Genomic DNA, 22683 nt, shown 5'->3' on the forward strand with positions numbered 1-22683 from the left:
TCTTAAATGTGCTTTTGATGAGCAGCCTCTGCGCATTCGTCACACCACCCATGTATTCTGATGTGTGTGTGTGTGTGTGTGGGGGGGGGGGGGGTGGGGGTGGGGGTGGCATCCACCACATTGCACCAGAGCACCATGTGTGTTCTCCGCTTCCATGAGAGAGTTTGAACCAGCCTGATTCTTCTATTTTTCTACAGTGCTGAATCGCACCTGGTTTATTCTTCAATCTGTTCTCATCCACTGATTTGACATTGTGCAGGCAAGCAGGACAATAACCTTTCACTTGTTCAGCTCACGCAGAAAATCGTCATACATCCATATGTGAAAACACAACTGTTATTGTTAGAGTATGTCAAACATATCATAACATATGTAGAAATACACACCCTGTCTTTGTTGGGTTTTTTTTTTTTGAGTAAGAAAAGACAAAAAAAATTATTTGCGGATAATAAAACAACATATTTAATGAAAACCAGGACTATTAATTAATTAGATGCATTTTCTAGGTCAACTATACAGTAAAGAAACACAGCCATGCATGAAATAACAAAGGGGATGATTACAATTCATTTAGATTCATTTTGTGCTTTAGAATGGTAATGGAAGTCTGATGGAAATGGAAAGGGAGTTGTGATGATTAAAAACAGTTGAGGAATGTCTGTACTGTGGAATAATTGAATTAATTTAATGCAAAAATATAGAAAATTAGAAAGCACTCAGACAGCGCCCATGGCAATTTTGTGCCTCAGGTCCTAATTAAAACTGCAAGCAGCAATGAGTAGGCCCTCGAGTCAAGTTAATTTTATTTATATAGCAGAGAATCACAGCAAAACCTGATCATTTTTGAATTTTGCATAAAGGAGCAGACAAATTTGTGCACTGTGGCGCAAATGTAGCTTCCTACATTCACAAGGTGGCGCTAGAGAGCACACACGCATTCTATCATATTGCTGTACATCACAACAGGGTATAATTTTAATATAAATGATTTATTGCAGTAACAAAATTCTTAGGGTCCAAATAAGACACGGACGTCATCGACCTGGTGGGAGGAGTAAGTCAGTGTTAAAAAAACAAACATGTAGTTTCCATGTGCCAGCAGGTGGTGCTATGACTCACCAGCCCCAAATTTCACAGCCTCTTCCATGTCCTATTCTAGATCCCTCCACCAGGTTCGGTTAAAATCGGCCTCAGAATTTTTTAATGAACACCAGCCGACTGGTAACAGAGAAACACCACCGAATTGTGACCTTACTGGTGAAAGACTAAAAACCCGTTTGAGCCACGTTACGCGTCAAAGGGTTGAAAATAACAAACCAGAATGCAGGTTCTTTTCTGACATAGTAACTGAGGCGATTGTGGGGCTCCAGCTCAGAGGGTTTAGAATCTTAACAGGTCGAGGAGCTCCGATTCACAGAACAGGAGCACTTTGAAACACCGGCTTAACAAGTATTACACGCTCTCTCTGGTCTTTGATGTTCTCATAAATACACTTTGGCTGGAACCTGCACGGGTCCTACGGGTGCCAAACATCTCTGCTTACTGCTTTGTTGTTTCACCTGATAACAAATGAAGAGCTTCGTTGTGTAGTTTCCGGACATTTACCTAAATCAGAATCTTCTCAGTTTGTTTGGGGCAAAATTGAGAAACGCAGCACATGTGGGAGAAGATTTGGGTTTAGTTGTTGTGTTTGGATGCAATGCCTGTTTAGTGTTTTTTGCAACCCCCCCCCCCCCCCAAGGTGCAAAACAATGTAGAGAATGCAGGAGGAGGCAACGCGCGGGGAGTAAAATTATATTTAGAATGCACCGCATTAACACACTGACTACATTAAGAGTCACACAAGGGACGCTGACTTCCACTGTACGAATAAATGGAAAATGTATTGATACACACCACAGTCTTTACAGTCTAGGAGTTAAATAAATAGAGAAATGTGAAAAGCACCGATGAATGGAACACATCTGTGACAATTTTGTCTGACAACTTTCAAATTCACTCCAAAAATTGCTATATTTGTCATAATATCTCAAGTAGAACAAAAATAAGAAAGTTGTTTGATAACTTGGGGGTCTGCTACTGACAGAAATCCCTGCTGCTGCTGCTGATTTCAGCACCATGGACAGCACCGGAAAGTTATTGGCTGATGTCAACAAAATCTTTCTTCTTTTAGTTCACAGTTCTCACAATAAGAAGAAGGTCAAAACACAACGGTTTCACCGACTAGACGTTTGCAAGTATGAAGTTTGTGATCAGAGGGTTCTACTGTGCCCACCGTAGCTGCTGGCCCACCTACAGCACCGGCAGAGGGAGTCTGTGCCGGATCACATCTAACGGTGTACACCTCCTTTGATGGAGCTCCATGAGATGAATTTGTGTGATGTATGAAGAAACAGGAAGGGTCTAATACCACTGCTTCTCATACACCCTTGTTCCATTGAGAGGAAGAGTGGGTTTGGGGGGGGGGGTGACTTCTGGAAAAATGTGCAGCCTTCCCTCACATCGCCTCTCGGATTCTATTTACGACTGAAATTATTTATGGAGCGGGATAAATACCTCATTTGATTACAAGCCAGTCTGGCACAAAAAAAGGAAACCAAAATATGCAGTTGATGAAGCTTTGTGGCACTGAGAAGTGGGAAAATCGCTTGAATGTGATGTGACTTACATCGCATTCATTAATGATAGTCTGCAGCTGTGGGAGAGGAAGGGCTGCTGGTGATGCGTGCGCGCCTACTTTATCCAGGCCTGGGCCTCATCAGCGTTATGAAACGCTGAAGCGTTTTTAGGTTTGTTATGATTTAAAGATGGTTTCTACAAAATAATAACTTTCCAAAAACACCCCCCCCCCGTCGAAAAGTGATAATACTTTTAGTAGTAAAGTAGAGAAGTAATTCTAGCCAATTATACTTCCCTAAAATCAACCAACCAATCAATGAATTCATTAATAAAATAAATCTCAGAGTAATACATCTGGTTGTGTTAACATTTAGCAAGCAGGGTAGGATAGTTACCATACAACTGAGGGAGTCAGCATATCTTGTGGGCTGTGTACTTAAATGTGAGTTTTTGCAAACGGTGAGGTGCATAAAGTCTTAAAAATGAGCAATTCTATAACTGACGTTGATGCGGGTACATGAAATAAACGACAGTAAATAATAATTCACAATAAAGGGATTCTATTAAGATCGGTGGTAAAGTTGTCAAAACTTCTAATGTCTTTATTCAAATGCCAGGGGCACGCGCAAGGTCCGTGCTGACGTCATACACCTCCCCAGCCACGTGACCCTAATTTCAAAGACAGATGAGCTCCTCTCTGGAACAGGTGAGCACGTGAGTCAAAAATCCCGACTTTCTCAGTTTACCAGAGGACATAACGTCTGGTGAATTGTACGAACTCAAAACATGACATTTTGAGTTTGTACAACTTAAATATGTTAATTGTTTCAAAGGATATTTCACTTTTAATTAATTAGAGGAATTTAGCTTGGATAGACGGTGTTTTCAGGCTAGTAAAACGATTTGGCACTTCCTGTCGATAGTAAGGGAAGCTGACATTGAGCATTCTATGCTTTTATTACATTCACAGTTTTCTACAAATGTAAATCCCGTCAGTGTTGAACTGGAGTCTGCAAACGTTACGCAGGATTTACGCAGCCTGTAGTAGCCAACTCCGGCTCAGACGCGCGCTCCCTTGTGAGGGAATGTGATTCTGAAACCACGTGAACGCGCTAATCTAAACTCCTCATTCATTGTGCACTGTCAGTCCCCCCCTATCTCACACAGCTTCCCCCCCTCTCTGCCTCTCTCATGTTCATACCACCGTCAAGCGGGAGCGGACTCCTTGTTTAGCCCACACCGAGAGCCCGCTGCCGGGGCCGGCGGAGTCTGAGCGGTGCCAGGATGCGGTGCTACAAGTTTTTGGGACCGTGTTCGCTTGGATTTTACATTTGGACAGCCATCCTTTTCAAAGGTATGTTTTGAACAACGTCTGTTTAGTCTTCTGAGTAGATGTTCCCCTCTTTGAATCACTTTTTCTCTAGAGTGATTGAGTTGGAACAAATGAAAGCAATGAAGAGGGGAGTAATGTCAATGAACCCTTCATGAAAACGTCCGTGTTGGTGATTGTCATTGTTATTTCCATCTGCTTCAGTGGAATTTTGTTGTTGAGGGGACTAATAACGTGATGAGAGAACATTTAAAAGGATTAGGGAGACTTTTTCTACATTGTTAAAATTGAATAATTTACTTCCATCCCAGGCTGATTGGTAGCTTTGTTTTGAATACGTCATAATAAACAAAACAGTTTGCATTTCATGGTTGGATGGCTGCATTTTAATGATTGATAGCAAGAATGAAGCTGTCATAGAGAGGTTTTAATTAGTTTCTATAAAGTCAGCAAATATTTCCCTGAATGATACTGTGAATTCTTTTTTCCCCCTCCTGCATCCAGATTGAATTTTAGAGTTTGGTCAATAACATTAAAAAAAAAATGTAAAAATGTTTTTTTTTTAAACATTTCAAATGTCTGTGGGCGTTTGTGTACTATATTAGTGTTTGCATTAATGTTTGTTCAGTCATGTGCAGTGAGATGTGCATGCACGGCTCTTAATGCTCTCCTAAGCCCCATCCCATCATCATCATCATCAACTGGAACATCTGGGTTGTTTACTTACCAGTTTGTGACACAGCGGCTTTGCTGAAGATATGTTTTAAACCCTCCGTGTGTGTGTGTGTGTGTGTGTGCACGCGTGCCTTCCTTCCCCTGTCCTCACCCCTCTATAACAATAAGGGGGAGCAGCTGGAGGAGGAGAAGTTGCTTTAAGGCTGAAACAACAATTTAGGTGAGAGATTAAAAAGGAAGGATTTCACTTTAGACTATGACGGGAAGAGAGTTGCTGTCTCATGGTGGGACTGCATAGATTCTGCTGGAGGTGTGACAACACTGCTAAAGACATACGGCGCGACATATGAATCCCAACGAGCTGTGCCATTTGATTCGGAGTCTCGAAATTAACTTTTAGAGCTGATAAAAGTTACCTTCATTTTACCATAAGTCTACCAACAGGAACTTTATTTTTCAGTTAACTTTTTAAGAATTTGTCTTTTAATCTCGTGGATTAAGATACCCAAGTATAACAGTAGCACAGGATAGATAACCATCCTATTAAAGAACCAGCGAGCTGCCTCTAAGCCTGCATGCGTGTGGTTTCTATATTGATAAGCAGCTTTAGAAGAAACACAAGACATATTTTCATTTAAAAGAAAGTCCGGGGCATCCTCTGCAGCATCAACAAGACACAGTAACTGGGTTTACACGCACAGATTCAGGTTTAATTTAACTGGACTGCTGAAGGGGGACAGAATTGATTTATTCAGTATGCACATGCACCTCCAGAACAGTAGGTGGCAGTATACACCCTTGCAGCTGGTTGCAATTGGACTTTGTTCCGGTCAATCATCGTTCATCAAATACTAATACTAATCAAGTTAGCCAGCAGCATCCCTGGTGGGCAAGGTTCAGTGCTAAACTTGACACTGTTTGCCCTGCGTTTGTGCGTTGGCCAGCTGCAGCACATCCAAATTCAAGTACGTGGAGGGAGGGGAGCGAACGATAAAACCCTTCATCAGGGTGTGCATTCAAACCGACTAGCCACTAGAATGCCGCAAGCCCTCAGCACTGCCATGTATGTGCATGTGAACGTAAATTTTATATATCTCTTACTGCCTTTATCACACAATGTGTCAAAATGGTAAAACCTGAAAAATATTATTTTGTCCCCAAACTTGACAAGGACACATGCAGCATCAATAAAAACAGCCTTTACTTTATAGCGCCATCGTTCAGTGGATGTTCTGCAGTTACAGGATTGTTGAAAAGACTAAAGTTCTCATCAGGCTAACCAAGCATGAAACATATTTAATGAACAGAGAAATGCAGCCAAACAGAGTTGATGTAACCATGGTAACGGCTCCTTCCTGTTTTTAGGGAAAGACACTAGGGCATCCCAAAGCATTTATGCTGTTCCTGGACTTGCGCAGGGGCGGGTTAGTAATTGAGCTGTAAATTCAAAGACAAAGAAAAACAGACAATTCCATAAGCTAAGAAAGAGTGAAAAATGTCCTGTCGTCTGTCCAACAATGTGTCATTTAAATCATAACAACTTCCTGATAGCAGGACCCCTGGAACATGTGCAGATGGTCTCGGGCAGGTTGGGGACAGTTGAAATGAGTTATTGCAAGCGGAATTAAAATACGACCCAGTTTCCTGCACAACAATTCAGCGTTTCGTGTTTGTCCATCAAACATACAATATAAACCCCTTCAGAGTCATTTTTTTCTCCCAACCTTCAATCACAGGATCAGATCTGTCTCACACAGTAATGTAGTATAATAGCTTCCTCATCATTCCAATTCAACGCCTCATCTCACCCGATGTCTTTCACTGTCTCTTTTATTCTGTGCCCCCCCCCTTCAGACGCTCTCCCAGTCTGCTTATACCTCTTTCCCATGGTCAGCAATATTTAACATTTTCCCACTCGCTGGGCTCTTTAATCACGGGGTATATGTAAATTGGACTTTTTATGCCCTTTTCAGATTTTCAGTCATGAAATAAGGTGCTTGGAGTGCTGCTGTTCATTCGCTGATAACACCAAAATGGCTGACAAATTGCGCTGCCCTCGTGTAACCTCCGCGGTATAAAACTGTAAACCCGAGACCTTAAACTAACTGGTATAACAGTCACAAAACTTTGGCTTAAGGATAGACCTTTTTTTTTGTGGCTCAGACTCCTGTTTAATACCAGCCCACTCCATGTAATTCCCTTTATCATTCAGAAGTTACTGCAAACATGTAGGAGCACTCCATTATGTTGGAGTAAGAAAGGCACATAGAGCTCGGGAGGTTCATGGTGGTGAAGAACTATAGATGTGGTACCAGGCTCCACAGCTGAGGGTTTTTCTCCTGGATTAGGATTAAACGTCTAGCGGTTTTATGTCTCTGAGCCCTTGACCATAGATTATTAATCTCTCTCCTATATGAGTCCATCAATCCAGAAGTCGATTAAGATGCAGCACCATATGCTCCGATCTGTCTGTTTGCCATTGAAGCCGGTCACATGTTGCCAGAGATGACGTGCTGATGTTGGTATTAGAACGGCAACAACTTTCTAGGGTGATAAACACCTGCAGCTTAATAAAATTCATGTTGAAGCAATGACACTAAAGCTTTAACAGGGAATGTCTTGTACCTGAAATGTCAGTGACCGTTGTATCTTGAAGTAAAAACACAAGTGTTAACTTTTTTCTTGAATGCTGTTGTTTGCTCGTCCTCCATCTTTATGATGAGAGTCTGAGTTATGGGGTGTAACAGGTATCACTCATCCTCGGTTGTTGTGGTCTTTTGCATCTGATCATTCATAGATACGCGTGAAGAGGGATGAATATAAACACAAGTGAGTTCCTCCAGGAAACCGATTTATAGAGAACCATGGAGGTTCCATTGGTTCACTCACCAAGAAAAGTTTGTGAACACAGATGAGTGTTGAAATGAATGCAATCAAATCATTAACTGAGATTTATGGTTAAAAAAAAGTTGGTGTTTGTCTCTTAAAACTGGAACGAGCACCCAGATGTTCTGGTCACGCGTTGCCCCCGGTTGAGTTGGAGTGTGACTATGAAGCTCGTTGGTCTCATACTTGCACTAAGAAGTGACCAACGTTGGTTACCGTGTATAAAAGAAAACGTTTCTGGGGAGATAAAACTTACTGTGTGTAGCAACCCAATACACATAATCAAGAGCAGCGAAGAACCTGATGAGAAGAAAATTGATGAAATTATTTAAATGCATTTAAAAGTACCATCAATGCACGTGATAAATAAGTCCAGTTCCGGGAATAAACGCCAAGCATGCTCCCTCCCTCCCTCCCTCATAAACGGCATTTGATTTTCCTTGATACTGGAGCTCACCGACCGTAAAACAAGTGTATAGTTTAATTGCAGCATTAATGTGACACAACAGAAACATCAAAACATCATGGAGTGAGAAACGAGTGTGGGACGGTGGTAATTGTTCATGAAAAAAGGAAAGACACCCCGCTAGAACAGCAGCCTGAGTTAAATCGGTCATTAAAAGTTGTTGATAATTCTGGCTTTCAGATGAAATACAACATGTTGTGGTGCGGCCTTGACCGGAACAATGAAGGTGTGTGTGACTTCTTAAACTCCTGGTGGGATGGCTGTTTTTAGCATTAGTTCATCCCTACGGTTGTCTCTCATTTGTCTCTGTCCAGCTCTCTTTCCTGTCTCCTTGATGCCCCCCCCCCCCCTGCATCACCACCATGTTTTACTCATTTTTGTCATTTTTTCTGCCTTTTTATTTATTTTAGCTTCCGTGGGTTTAGGATGTAACAATTCAAACTTAAGCAGCTTTTGTCTCATCACCTAAAGCATAGCAGTGACCATAGCGCAGTGAGTTACCATTTATGAATGCAATTTTTCATCATATTATGAAAATACAACTGCTACAGCTTGTGTTGTTGCACTCTCACGTTCCCATTAAAAATCTCAATGTCTGCACCATAAAAGCTGGCATAAAAAAACAGATTCCCAATTGCTATTTTGACATTTTAGCATTTAGTCATGTTGTTTGTTGTAACTGTGTCTAAACTGCGCTTCATGTTTCATGATATTTGTCGAACTGTGTAAACCTGACAGAACCGTGCAGTGAATAGTACCAGTATAATCCATGCGGAATGGCTTAGGAGGAAGAGTGGGCGTGTGGACATCAGAAGGTTACTGGTTCGATCCTCAGCTCCCCAGAGACCCAAGCATCCTTGAGCAAGATACTCATCCCCAAATTGCTTCAGATCAACCTGTGTGTGTGTGTGTGTGTGAATAATGTAACTTTAAAGGGTTTTCAGTGTTTTTCATATGTATGTTTAAATAAATATGTTGCATTTGAGGCTCTCCTCAGTTATACGCTTTTTGCAGAATTTACCCGCAGTTAATTTTCCAAGCTTTCGTTGGTGGTGGAAGGTGGACGCAGATGCACAGACCAGCAGGAGATGAGGAACTTATCGATTTACTAACCGAAGAGAAAAACGTACAAACTATTACAGAATTTTAATGCAAACTATCAGGTGAATAACAGGGACAAAGAATGGTGAACTAAATTGAATGGTTGATCTGACTCTGAAAGCAGAAGTAAAGTACAAGCTGAAGTGATGTGATGGGAGAGCACGAGGGCAGGGAAGGAGCTGGGTGAGAAACACTGGGAGCAGGGGTGTGGACGAAGACTGATGAACAGAGGAGACACGAGTGATTAGCTCAAAAAAGATGGGAGAAAAAGACAGGAAGTAAGGAAAGCAGACACGAGAGGGAAATGATTTCAAAATAAAACAAAACAACATGGAAATCACTGAGTACACAAAAGTCCAGACTCCACAGTTCTGGATAATGCAGACTAGAAGAGTCCAAAACCATGGCACTTCCTTCAGTTTTCACTGCAAATTAGGGGTTAAAGAGGATGCAATTTTCTGTATGTATTGTGATAAGAGGACTGTGAGTGGGTGTGGCTTGTACTAGAAGTTTTCAGCTTAACTGGTACTAGCTTCACAAAGGTCTCTGAACATTAAAAAAAAAAGTAAATGTTCACATCTCAGTAAAAGAAATGACTGGGTGGAGGAAATGAATGCCTACAAATTAAAACTACCAGTTCAAAGTTCGATATCTCCAGATATTAGGGACTCCAAGCAGATTAAACGAGGCTTCTCTAAATATAACCTGCAACTCAGTGGCAAACATCCACAAGGGAGTATTTCTAGTTTTCTTGTTGAAAAAAAATTCATATCTGTATCACAACCCTAGTAGACAAACTGCATGGTGCAACGTGTTGCCCCTAGCTTCTTTCTCTAGGAAATACAAGATAAACTAGATATGTACTCGTTGGAGTTCAGCCTCAGTAAAAACAGGCCTGCCTATTTCACTACTCTAATGGTACACTGGGCGTAACTCCCACATGAACTAACAAACAGCATTTGCATCAAAATGGCAGTAGACTGTAATAATTGTCATGTTGGCGACTCACCGGACCCTAAGGGACCAGTGGCATGTCAGCGGTTTCTTTGTGCGTCCCTCTTCTCTCTTGAAGTTAAAAACTGTGGTCCCACTTTCCCAGAGCCCTCTGGATCCGATGAAATCTTCCATTTAGCTTTTCTCGAGTGGCCTTTAGGGTCAGTTTTTGGATGTTAGGGCCTATGTTTATGAAATTAAATATGATGACTTTATGTAAGTAGCAGATGTATCTAAGAATCTAATCTGCTGTTAGAATGTTAATTGATGTTCAGCTAAAGTGATGTGAAACCAATAGAATGGTACGTCTGAATGCAATTATGTGATTGACAGGTCAAGACACCTGTCAGTTAAGCAAACTTAGATTTAGTGACATTTCGACACCTAAAAGCTCATATTAGCTTTGGCTGTATTTCAAAATGTATATGTTTAATTATTATCTCTTACACTGACTTGCAAGAGGAGGAAATATACTTTATTGAAAGTGGGGAACTTTTTAATTTTTACATTTTCCTTGTGTGTATTATAGAATAAGCAGCTACTTTCAGCACTATTTTACAGTCCGTTATTTGCTCTGTCTTTATTAGTGTTGTGTAATTTCCCAAAATTACTAAAACCGTGTCTTATGTGATTTACCTTGATAGAAAAAGATTGAGAGACAGCTCTAATCTTTCCTCTACATAATGCTCTCTCTCACTCTGTCTCTTGCTGTGCTGTGCTGTGTGTGTGTGTGTGTGTGTGTGTGTGTGTGTGTGTGTGTGTGTGTGTGTTCTGGACAGCAGCTCAGCCTGGATGGATTTAGCCGCGCTCATCATCAGGGGCACTAAAACACCCTGATGTAAGAGGTGGTCATTTAGTGCTCTGACTAGAATAGCATGTATTTCTGTTGATTTTGGTGTGTGTTCATGAGATGTCTGTGAGAGAGGGGGGAGGGAGGGAGAGAGAGAGAGAGAGAATGTGTCCCCAAGGCCATCTGTGTTTGGATAGCCCAATGTCTGATGAGTGGGTTTGGAAGTCCCATCTGAAGGCATTGACCTAGTAAAAAATATTCAGATGGGACTGAATCGCAGAGCTGCATTTCTCAATATATGTTAATGTGTGTGTGTGTGTGTGAGATACCGAGAGAGATGCATCCCACTGTGTACAATTTCAAACAAATGCCTTTACTTACCTACTTCACACACATCAGATTTCATTGTGTAAAGCAGCACATTTTGTATCTGTGCATGTGCATTTTTTACTTCAATTGACTTTCTAAATTCTTTCCCTTCATGTCATGGTGATGCAAACTAGCGGGAATCACTTCTGATCAAGTTTTCTGGCTTTTTTGGGGTACGTCCTCAAAACCTAATCAGCTCAAGAATATGCTCATCCATTACAAATGCAAGAAACAAACAAAAAGAAATCAACCAACACAGGAAAACAAAAACAGGCCAGATAGAGAGACTGAGAGGGAGAGGAAACAAGAGCTGAGATGTATATAGCAAGAGATCAAAAGAGGGGATATCACAAGATTTTGAGAGGCTTGTAAATAAGCATTGATGGAGAGAGAGCGAGAGAGGGAGAAGCTGCTCGTACACTATAGAGAAGAATCAGGTTGCATAAATTGGGAAGGAATTCGGATGAGAGATGAAAGATTGAGAGAGGGAGTGAAGGATGCAAAATATGTGCTTCTGATTTCCCTGACATTTAAAACAGCTCTGGATCTGACAATACTACTGCATTGTGCACGTATGAACAGACACCACTTCTCCATAATCTCATTCGATCTTTAAAAAAATAAAAAACACCGTAGACATTAACTAATTTGACTTGGATGCCACACAAAATGGATAATATCTTCATTGCAAATGAACTCAAAGACAGGATCAACCAAATAAAGCCTTCTGTCTTTACTGATCGGTGCTTCGTCTCCACACAAAATCACATCAGTTACAAACGTATTTGAAGGTTTGGTGTTTCATTCATGTCGGAACCACCTCAATGTTTGGGTCACTGCTTGTAAAAAACATTTGTGAAGAATCATCTATGGTACAGAACATTAGGGAGTAAAAGTGTTGGCTTTGCAAGTGTTGAATCATAGTTAGTGCCGTCAGGCGATTTAAAATTAATCTAATTAATTACGGGATTTGTAATTAATTTAATTAAGCACATTTTAATCTCATATCTGCTTAAGGTCCCCAAATGAATTTGAATTCTAGGACATTACAAAATTGTAGTGCATGACTCATCAAATGAATACACTAAGAAGAGAAGATTTGAAATCCACAATTAATTGGTGATTGAATAAAACCTAAGTCAGGGCATCTTAAGGCCGAGTCTCAAATAGACACTTGGACTAGCGACGCATGTGTTAAGTGACTTGCCGCTGTCAAATACGGGTCCTTCAATGGGCCAAGTTTAAAATGTTCGTGTCTGGGTAGAATTTGCATTGAATTGCCACTCAAGTGTGCTATAATTACTCGCGTTAATTTTTATAACACGTTAATTTATGGTGTAATTAATTAATCTAATTCATGCATTAAAGGGACAGCCCTAATCATACTAGTTGTCTCTGAACACATGAACATGCAAATGCAGGACGAAATTTACAACTGAAAAGTTCACTTTTTAAGACTAAAATGTACGTGACAAGAAAAATGCCATCTTGACACGGAAGCACGTTGCAATTTCTGTTCTACCCTCATTCAAACAAAGGACATTTTCGAGCATCGAAACGCTAATGCGATGTTCCAGGAATCAGTTGAGCTGTAATTGTCATATATTCTGGTATATCATTTGAAAAACTGTTGGGTGTTTGGGGGTTTAGATAACAACAGCCTGACAGCAGAACCTAGAACTCCGCACACACGCTGATGACGCACCTGCCTGGTGAAAATAAACAGCTTGCCAACCTATCTATTCAGTTTTCCCCGAAACAAAGGATTCAACTTCATTTATGAGTCATGGTGGTATAATCTTGTCTTGGTCGCTATAAAGGGATAAAAATACTACAGAATCCATGAACCCAGTCAGAGACATAAATCAGCGTTTTACTGTATTCAAACTGCTTCTTTTTCAATTATATGATTTGAGTGTAAACTGAACTGACGTAGTTCCCGAATTAATCCCCCCAAAAATTGTCCCAGAATTCACAAGTGAATCAGAAGATTCAATTGCATAACCATTAGCTTCTAGCCACCAGCAAGAGTTGTAGTTTTCTTTCCCAAACTTTCAAACTGTGAGTCAACATTGCTCATAGAAAATAAGACCCAAAATATCTCCTCCCATTTTGATACGCTGTAGTAGTTCTGGCTATCAAATTTACTAGCGCAGTTTGGTAATTTATAGCACCTCTAATCCTATAAAAACAAAATGGTGAAAGCTTTCTATAAATTCCTACAATGTTATGTTTGCCAATGGTTTTTTAATGCCTTTGTAACATCGCTTGCTGGAGTGTCTCCCAGTATAAAGGAAAAGAAATATGACACATTCTTGGACAGGTTACCCTATCACCACAGGGCGGAAAGCACAATGCATGAATGTACACAGACACAATTTATATCTGCGCGTGTCACAAGTTCATTTTCTCTTAACTCTCTCCCGTAATCTGCAAATAAGCCCTCAAGTCCTCAAAATACTCAGACAAGGGAAAGTATGAAAACTTGTGAATGAATACATGAAAACTGTGAATATTTTGTGGTGGTGGTGGTGGTGCAAAGCTGAAATAGATGTCCTTCAGGGTGATGATACCTTCTGGGTCTCTGCGCTGCCCAGGAGCACTCTGGTCCTACTGACTAAATTAGAACTAATGGTAGACACCATCTATGTCAAATACAGGGCCCACGGGTGAGATCCGTCCGGTGCTATTATAAAAAATCAGGCCCACTGGGTGATTTAGTTTTTAATTTTTGCCCATTTGTATGCAACAACAAGGTCCCGCTGTTGGTTGTAGTATAAACATGTCTGTTTTGCACAGTGATGCATAAATCAGATGTTTTTTTTCAGTCAGAGAGTATTTGCAAATAATTTAATACATGTGTGGATCTGTAATTTAATATTGTATGAATAGCAAAACTCCTGTCACTTTGAATCTGCGCCAGGCCATATTGATTTTGATGGAATTTGAAGTAATTAGTTTCCATTCAGACACATTAACCTGAAACACATCAGCCACACTGACGCTGTCACGCACCTCCTCAACACATGCATGCACCAGCGGTAGAGACGAGGGCCTGCCGTCTGAACACACGCAGCAGATGAAGCCAAAATATCTTCACTCCACGTCTCAAAAGCTCACTGGGCTGTCGATGATTGATTGGTCGGACTGATGTTTCAGTCATGGTGGGCCACCTCAGAGATAAATGTCAGCAAATTAAACACTTTAGTGTCTTTGTCCAGAGGGGATTCCCTTCCACAGAATAGTCTTCAGTTGCTGCTGGTAATCTTTGAGTGCTCCCTCAAAGAGCAGAGGCTTTCCTGTCAATCGTGTAACAATTCTCCATAAATAAATATGATGATAATACGTAAGTCTCTGGCTGATGTGACCTAGACTACACAGCTTGTTATTTCTGTTCTCTTGTATTTTTTTGCAGCACCAGGGGCGACAGGTTATGTTTCAAGGATGCAGCTGGGACCTTGCTGAGGGGACCTTTGCAGCCTCACTGGCGAGACACTCAGACATTTGATAAACTCAGATAAATGTCTGATGAACATCCCCGCTTCTCATGACAATTTTTTAATGGCAATTTTCTTAAGATGTTTGATCGTTAAGTGCCACATTTTGTCTTTTCGTGATAATCGACTAATGCAAGATAATTCAACTAATTGACCTTCTCATAGACTTTAATGGAGGATAATGTTGACCCTTGACACTTCCTGTAATGACACAGGTGGTGTTCGAGTAATGGAGTATTGATCTACTTAAGTTGCTAATCATTCTCATGTCTGAGTTTAGCACACGCCGACACTTCTGTAGACTAAAGAAAATTAGTGTCGGCACACTGATTTTTTCTTACTCTTTTCCAGTGAGGTTCCTAGGTTGTGTGGGTTCATGCAAGTGCAGGGCACCTATAGTAAAGCAACTACGGTAGTATTCTGTTCCAGTACTGCAAAACTGGTGCAAATGAGCAGGAACGGTTTAAGGAGAGGGGAAAAGCAGAATGACAACGTGTGAGGTCATATGTGTGACGTGAAAGTACTCCGACAGTATTCTCACTAACGTAGCAGGACACTTGTAACAGCTCTACGGCAGACCCATGTCTGTGCCTGCACTTGGGGCCACCAAATTGTACAAGTCCCAGGGCCCCTGCGCTAATTGACTAACACAGAACAACAAGGATCGTCACTTTTTTAGAAATTTGATATCACCTTGGTACAATACTGGTTCTTGTGACAAGCCTAACAGCAATGGGAAATTTAATAAGCAGTAACATTTTTCTAGTTGCTATGTTTTATAATTTGCTAATATATTATTATATTAGTATGGTTGTTATTGATAATAATATAGTTGTTTTACATGTATTTAGTTTTTAACAATGAGATGGCAAGTGAATTGTGATCCTGTATTTTCTATTCAGTCAGTGCTGTAATCTACTGCATGAGGGAAAAAAATGTTGGTACCAGTAAAGTGATTGGAGTTATAAAGAGGATTACACGGAAATAATGACAAACCTGCACAAAGCAGCAGCATTTTCTGCACTGAACTCTAGCCTGTACAGTGACGCATGCGTTGTACCAATAGACCACTGGTCAAAATCCATCCTAACCAATATACATTAAAAGATGATTAAATTCATCTTAACAATTAGATTCCTTTCTCCCACTCCTGCTCTGAGGGTTTCCATTATGCTCTTTAAATACAAAAGAGAAGAGTGAGGAAGGGAGAGATAAAGAGAGAGGGTGTTGAAATAGTGACAAATCTCTCTGCTCCCACTTCTCTCCTCCATCTCCTGCTCTCATTCCCTCCCTTATTTCATGAGGCCTCTCACTGCTTTTGGATGAAATGATGTCGTCTTGCCAGCTTCTTTTATCAGCTTCATTAGTGAGATGAGAACAAGAAGAACACATGGATCCATCCCTGGTGGAAGCTGCATGCTTTGTTCACGTATTGAAGTAGACACAGTGCATATTTGATGAGATGATTTAATTCCTTCCAAACACAATTTCATGAGGTGAGCAGCGGCAGGGTCTTCAATTCCTCCTGACTTTATTAGTTGTTTGGGCCTGAGTTCACACACTTATAAAACATGTAGGATGAAAGGTGGCAGTGGAGATGCAAATGCAGATATTCTACATTCATTAAGGAGATTTACGCTGTTGGTGCCGTGCATTGATTTGTTTGAAATAGTGTTTTTCTTTGCTGAACGATTGCTATAACAGTTTTGCATGTTTATAGTCAGAACAAAAGAAATATGTACAAAAAAAATCACGCCTGTTTGTGAAGACTATGAGTTTAAATTTCACTTGACAACAGTTGGATTGATGTTTGTGTGGATGGAGAGAATCGAGGTTTGGTTTTTGTGGATCTTTCAGAGCAGTGAAAGCGATTCTGCTGTGCTGAGCATCGTCCCGTCGCTCCTCCTTTGACCTCAGGCTGGATCCTCCCACAACTCTCCTCATTATAGCTGTAACGGCCCGATCACCATCATGCTGGGCCAAACACACTCTCCACACCCCCTCTCTCCTGCACAGTTCTCTCTCTCTCTCTCTCTGTGTCTCTAACCTTCTTCTTAGACAGGTTCTTTCTTTCATTTTGGACTTGCAGATTGTCACTGATGTGTGTGTGTGTGTGTGTGTGTGTGTGTGTGTGTGTGTGTGTGTGTGTGTGTGTGTGTGTGTGTGTGTGTGTGTGTGTGTGTGTGTGTGTGTGTGTGTGTGTGTGTGTGTGTGTGTGTGTGTGTGTGTGTGTGTGTGTAAGGTTGAGGTTCAGCGATAATGATGATGGTTGGGCCAAAAAACTCATCATCCTAATCACCCTGACCCATAGAGGACAGCAGCCCATTCCTGCCTCTGTGTGTGTGTGTGTGTATCTTTAAATCTGTGTATGTGTCTGTGAATCTGTGTGTGTAATATAGCGATGTAGCTATGATTTTAGAAGAAATGGACTTCTGTTTAACAAAATTGTAAACTAGAAAACTACACTGTGAACCTGCTGCAAGCTGGTGTCAACATAAGTGGTGAAAATTTCTTGAAATTTTTTGATAAGAGTTCATTCTCAGTCTGCATGAACATGTAGGAATTTAAAGAATTTAAAACAACGGGACATAATTTTCTCAACATTCAATTAATGCTTTAGAAAGGACTGTTGTAAAAGCACTGACCTCCACTAACCATCAAGTGACTGTCTTTGATTTTAGCTACAAATTGAGATGCTATCATTGCATGTTCACACCATCGTGTGATAAAAAAGTTACAAATGTGCTATTGCAAATTGTTCATGGGCAACTCAGTTCTCAAATTTTCTAAAGCATTTTTATCAATTATTATTTTTCCTCTTGTTATTCCTGTATGAAAAGTGGCAAACCAGCTTTGAAGAACTGCACTTATCTTTTCCAAACCTTCGACCTTTATTCAGTATGTAGGGGACTATGGAATGTATTCATGCTAATTGTCCATCTTGAAAGTTCATGCACTTCCATTGCTCGGGGGGTGTTAGGGTTTGGATGAGCGTTTACGATGTTCTTGATTCTAAATAATAATCACACAACACCTTCCTTGTGTTCCTTTTGTTCTCCTAGGAACCCTGCAAGGGGAACACCAGAGGAAGCTTTACAAGGAACTGCTAGCTAACTACAACCGACTAGAGAGGCCAGTCGTCAATGACTCGGCCCCCATCCTGGTGGAGCTGGGTCTCACACTTCTGCAGATCATAGACGTGGTGAGGATGAGTTTACTTCATGCTGTTTCTGTTTGTCTGTATGTGTGAGGGTCAAAGTGTAAGTCAGGAGCAGGTTTTGTGTGTGTGTGTGTGTGTGTGTGTGTGTGTGGGGGGGGGTGATAACTGACACATGCAGTAGTCTGAGCTTGTCAAATAGTGTTAAATATTAGTGGAAGTCGCTGCTGTCTGACCCGCATTACGCAAAGATCCTGTGGAGTGAAGCCGAAATTTCTACATGCGCACGCACACACACACACACATGCACATACACGCACACACACAAAATCTTTGAGCGCTTCACATGTTGCCTTTTAGAATTCTCTTACCTAGACTCAAAACCTTTTATCATGTCTCTCTCAACATTTTTCAAATGTGTATTAATCCAGGCAAGTCAGCCTGAGCCTGGTTGCTCTGCAGTGATTTCCTGTCTTACCGCAGCCGTTTGGTTTAACCACCACGCCGCACAGGAGAGAGAGGAGACAGCATTGCTCAATGACTTTTCCCCTCCACTTTTTCATGTGTTGACTGAACTTTACATCAGTGTCTAGCTCCGTTCCTCGCCACCCTGAGAGCTGTTGGATCTATCCCCATTTGACACCACAGTTGAATTCTCACTTTATAAAAATCACCCTCCTTCCATCCTCCACCAGTTTTCAATTTGGTGTTATGAGAACCGAGTTTTGTACCAGCCAGTTGTCTGCTGTCACTTGTCAAAGCTTGGATTGTTTGGATTGTACGGGTGTTGATACAAGGGAAAGTTTGAGACTGTTTGTCCGGGAGGACTGAAGTGTTTTGGTTTGTCAGTTTCTCCAGAGCTTCTAACATTGTTAACTTAATGAAACTGTGGTTTTATTGCCTTGCCATTATACTGTTAGTAAAATGAGAATGGATTCTGAGGTTTGCACCTCAGAGTTAAACTTGATTTATCCTGCTGCTGTCATGTGTGGGATACTGGCTTTACTGAGTAGATGGAATTTCTGGAGTGAATACATCTCCAACATGGCAAGGATGCCCACTCAGCCCTGCTGAAAGGTTTGAATTTCATTACAATCTTTATTTGTCATCTACATAAAAACCCCTTCTCCCCACTGTCCCAGTCCATCTTCACTTCAGCCTTAGGATGAGCTGGTTCCATGCCCATGTATTTATGTTTCAAATCATTTGTCTGTGAACCAGTGGTACTGTATGCTCATGAACTGGAATTTTTGTTTTTAGATATCACAGGGGCACAACATATATTCAACATATTTATTCATCAGCTGTAACATTTGTGTTTACTGGCATTTGGGATGCATTTATTGGTCGGAACAGATAAGATACCTCATACAGAGAAGACACAAACATGCTGTGTGACATTCTCACGTCTCACAGGGGAAAAAAACTTGTATAAGTAGTATTCAAGCTATTATTTAAGCTGGCAACATTGAATTTCAGTTCTTAAATTTCCTCCATGTTTGCTGTTCTGCCTGTTGCTGCTGTATGATGCCTTCTGTCATATCACAGTGTTTGTCAGTTTATTAATTGTCATGCATTATTGTTGCTTTTTGTGCATGGCTTCCTATAATGTGTTTATTCTCTATGTCCTGCTTGCTTGTGGCCTGTTAGTTTGTTCATGTGTTTTGTGTAATCAGCTGTTGATGTCGGTGCTGCTACTTGGTGTTGTTTTTGTCTGTTGTATGTATGTATGTATGTGTATGTACGTATGAATTTGTATATTATTCTTTGTCGTTTAATCTTTACTCTGATTTTGTCCTCTTATTCTTTAATGTACTGTTTATATGCTTATGTCTAAATCTTTTTCTATTCTCTCAGGGTGACTATTCAACATCAGTCCAGGGACAGCAGATTTAAAATAGCCTTTTGGCTAATACTGGCATGTTTACATTTTTTTAAGAGAGGTTTTTTTTTTGTGCATTGTCCCTGATCACTAAACCTTAAAATAAATCCATCCATCCATTTTCTACCACTTGTCCTTTTAAGGGTCACTGGGGGGCTGGAGCCTATCCCAGCAGCCTTCAGGCGAGAGGCGGGGTTCACCCTGGACAGGTCGCCAGTCCATCACAGGGCCAACACATAGAGACAGACAACCATTCACACTCACAGTCACACCTACGGTCAATTTAGAGTATCAATCAGCCTCGTCCCCTCTTGATGTCTTTGGACTGTGGGAGGAAGCTGGAGTACCAGAGAGAACCCACACAGGAACAGGGAGAACATGCAGACTCCACATAGAAAGACCCTGTGCTTGAACTGGGGCTCAAACCCAGAACCTTCTTGCTGCGAGATGACAGTGCTAACCACTGCACCACCGTGCCACCCCTTAAAATAAATAAAAATTCAAAATATATTAGGGATACGTACTTGCATGGATACTGATATATTACAGAGTCACAGGTTACTGCTATTTATTGGAGAGTGATAGACAATAAATACTGTATCCTGCTTGAAATTCCCCTTCTACCGAATGCCTCTGGCATTCTGACCCTGAATAATGGAATAAAGTTAATCTTAATACATTATACACGACCCGCAATATAATTCAAAAAAATCATTTCAACAAGTAGGAAACGCACACACACACACATGCACACACAGACACGCACACACGCACTTATCTCTGAAGAGACCCACATTCCAATCATCACCTTCTGCTGTGACTTTCCCTCGATCATCTGGGTCATCGGCTTCCACATCAGATATTTAAAAAGTGGTTCCAACTGTGCCACATTTCAAACTCCACACTCAGAGAAAAAAAAAAGGTCAAAAAGAGGTGAAACACGAAAGGGAGAAATAGTTGATGAACTGATTCAGTCCTCTGAAAAGAGAAAAATGGTTGTGATCTCATGCCTCTCTCTCTTTTCTAGTATTCCTCACTGACCTATGAAGGCATTCCAGTTACCACGTTATCACTTCGGTAACAGGCAATAAAACGCTCACGCTTGCAAAATGCTAATTTGCAGGTTTCTCAAAAGAAAGCAACCTTATTTCCTACAATACGTGACGCATATATTAAAATACATAAAGCCGCATGTCCCTTTTTTGACCCATTTGCAATGCTCATGTCTGTGAAAGTGTTAAGCTTTGTTCGGCATCCTTATGTGGAGAGAGAATAACTTATTGGATTTATTTATGACACAAACAAAACAGAGGTTAAACTTGAGAAACGGGATCACAGTTGTATCCTTCTGTGATGGGTGTCTGTCACCGTGACCTTGTCCTTCGACCAATAAATATTTCCAGACCACCCTTGAGTCCCTGTAAATGTCTGTGGTAAATTGTGAGAGATTCCTTCAAGTGGTTAGTGAGAAATTGTGTCAGTGAGCACGGGACAGATATAGCACACGTGCAGGGTGACTGTAACCTTGACCTTTGACCTCCCAAATCTTGAAGGGAATGGGACAGTGCTGCATTAATGGGAACAGGGCAGGCTGACAACCTGAAAACAACAATATCTCCAGCCCAGAACTGAGGATGACACTGAGCCATAAACAATGAACACAGTCCAGGAAGTAATGAAACAAGAACTGATAAAAAGATGAGCTCTCATTGGATGATCACTGCTTTATGCATAATTAAGCCTTTTTATCAGTCAAGAAAAAAAGAAAAAATATTTCCTGTGTTTAAAGACTACTTTAACATGTGTCCTATTGTAAAACCAGACCTGCCACCGATCATTCATCGTCCAATCATTTGAGCAAGTTGAGAACAGAAAAAACAACATTTCTTCTAATTTTATTTTTGCCTGTGATTTGATTTTATTCGTGGCAGCATGACATTCTTCCATGTATCACGACAGTGTGATCATAGGATCTACAGCTTCTTTAAAAGGATGCTGCAGTTTGTGAGATGGCGCCGGCGTGGAATGCGCCAGCTTTTTACAAAGTTCTATACTGCCTGTTTTCTTTCATCTTTGGAAGTGCAAAACAACAGACTAGCTGATGACAAACCCCTTTCCACTTTATCAAATATGGATAGCCCCGATTGTCCTCTCTTCTATGAAAGAAAATGATTCTCTCTCTTTACGCGTGCCTTTTATCTTGTTTTTCCAAGGATGAAAAGAACCAAGTGCTGATGACCAACGCCTGGCTGCAGCTGGTGAGTGTCAGAGTTTGACATGGGCACATTATCACCAATTTCATGCTTTTAAATTATATATTGTGATTTTAAAAGACAGTGAGTATGTTTTTCACATTGCGAACACTGCTGGGGTTAGGAAATAAGATGAATATACTGCGGATGAGCTGAGTCCTTTGCCAATTGGCCTTATTTTTATAGAATAATTTTGACATTATTTCTGTAATTTAACGGTCTGCATGCCTCCTCTTCTGTTCAAAATGTGTTGCACAGATTTCCAACAAGTCTTTGACAAAACTGGGCAGGGACAGCATGTCAATTAATTTGTATTTTGCGGTTGTTATCCAATCAGTCGTTGCTGAAAATAGTGTTAGGCAGCTGTGCGGTTGGCACTATACATTTGCAGAGACAGTAAATTGCTCATTTCATTTCTTGGCTTCCCAGTCACAGCTGATTTAAAACCAAAATAATCCCAAATATTGACATTTTAACCATTTAAAATTGATAAAATCATATTCTATTGTGGAGCTGCCCACAGTGCTATGACTGGCTCAGCCCTGCTCTCACTCTCTCACACAAACACACTGTCAGACCTGTCTGTGAATAATTTGTGCATGTCAGAGCGAAATAGAAAGGGAATGCATTTGCGTGTGTGTGGTACTGTGTGCACGCACGGTCAAC

The 22683-nt window shown here is 40.8% G+C and overlaps 1 protein-coding gene across 4 annotated transcripts in view; it reads left to right on the forward strand.

Annotated features, from left to right (window-relative positions):
- The first annotated feature begins 3276 nt into the window (after window positions 1-3276).
- The window catches only part of LOC147251198 (neuronal acetylcholine receptor subunit alpha-7-like), a 37637-nt gene continuing 18230 nt past the window's right edge, over window positions 3277-22683 (forward strand). Inside the window, exons 1-4 of one of the 4 annotated variants that reach the window (XM_086221691.1) lie at window positions 3277-3325; window positions 3831-3973; window positions 17789-17928; window positions 21979-22023. In XM_086221691.1, coding sequence (XP_086077817.1) covers window positions 3904-3973; window positions 17789-17928; window positions 21979-22023 — 255 coding nt within the window. In that variant the 5' untranslated portion in view covers window positions 3277-3325; window positions 3831-3903. Of the gene's footprint in view, window positions 3391-3422; window positions 3974-17788; window positions 17929-21978; window positions 22024-22683 lie in introns of those variants that run through there. The other 3 variants (XM_086221690.1, XM_086221689.1, XM_086221688.1) reach the window with 3 other exon arrangements.

The sequence above is a fragment of the Aulostomus chinensis genome, chromosome 13 (genome assembly GCF_037954235.1).
Source record: "Aulostomus chinensis isolate RoL2024-O1b breed Wild chromosome 13, RoL_Achi_v1.0, whole genome shotgun sequence".
NCBI lineage: Eukaryota > Metazoa > Chordata > Actinopteri > Syngnathiformes > Aulostomidae > Aulostomus > Aulostomus chinensis.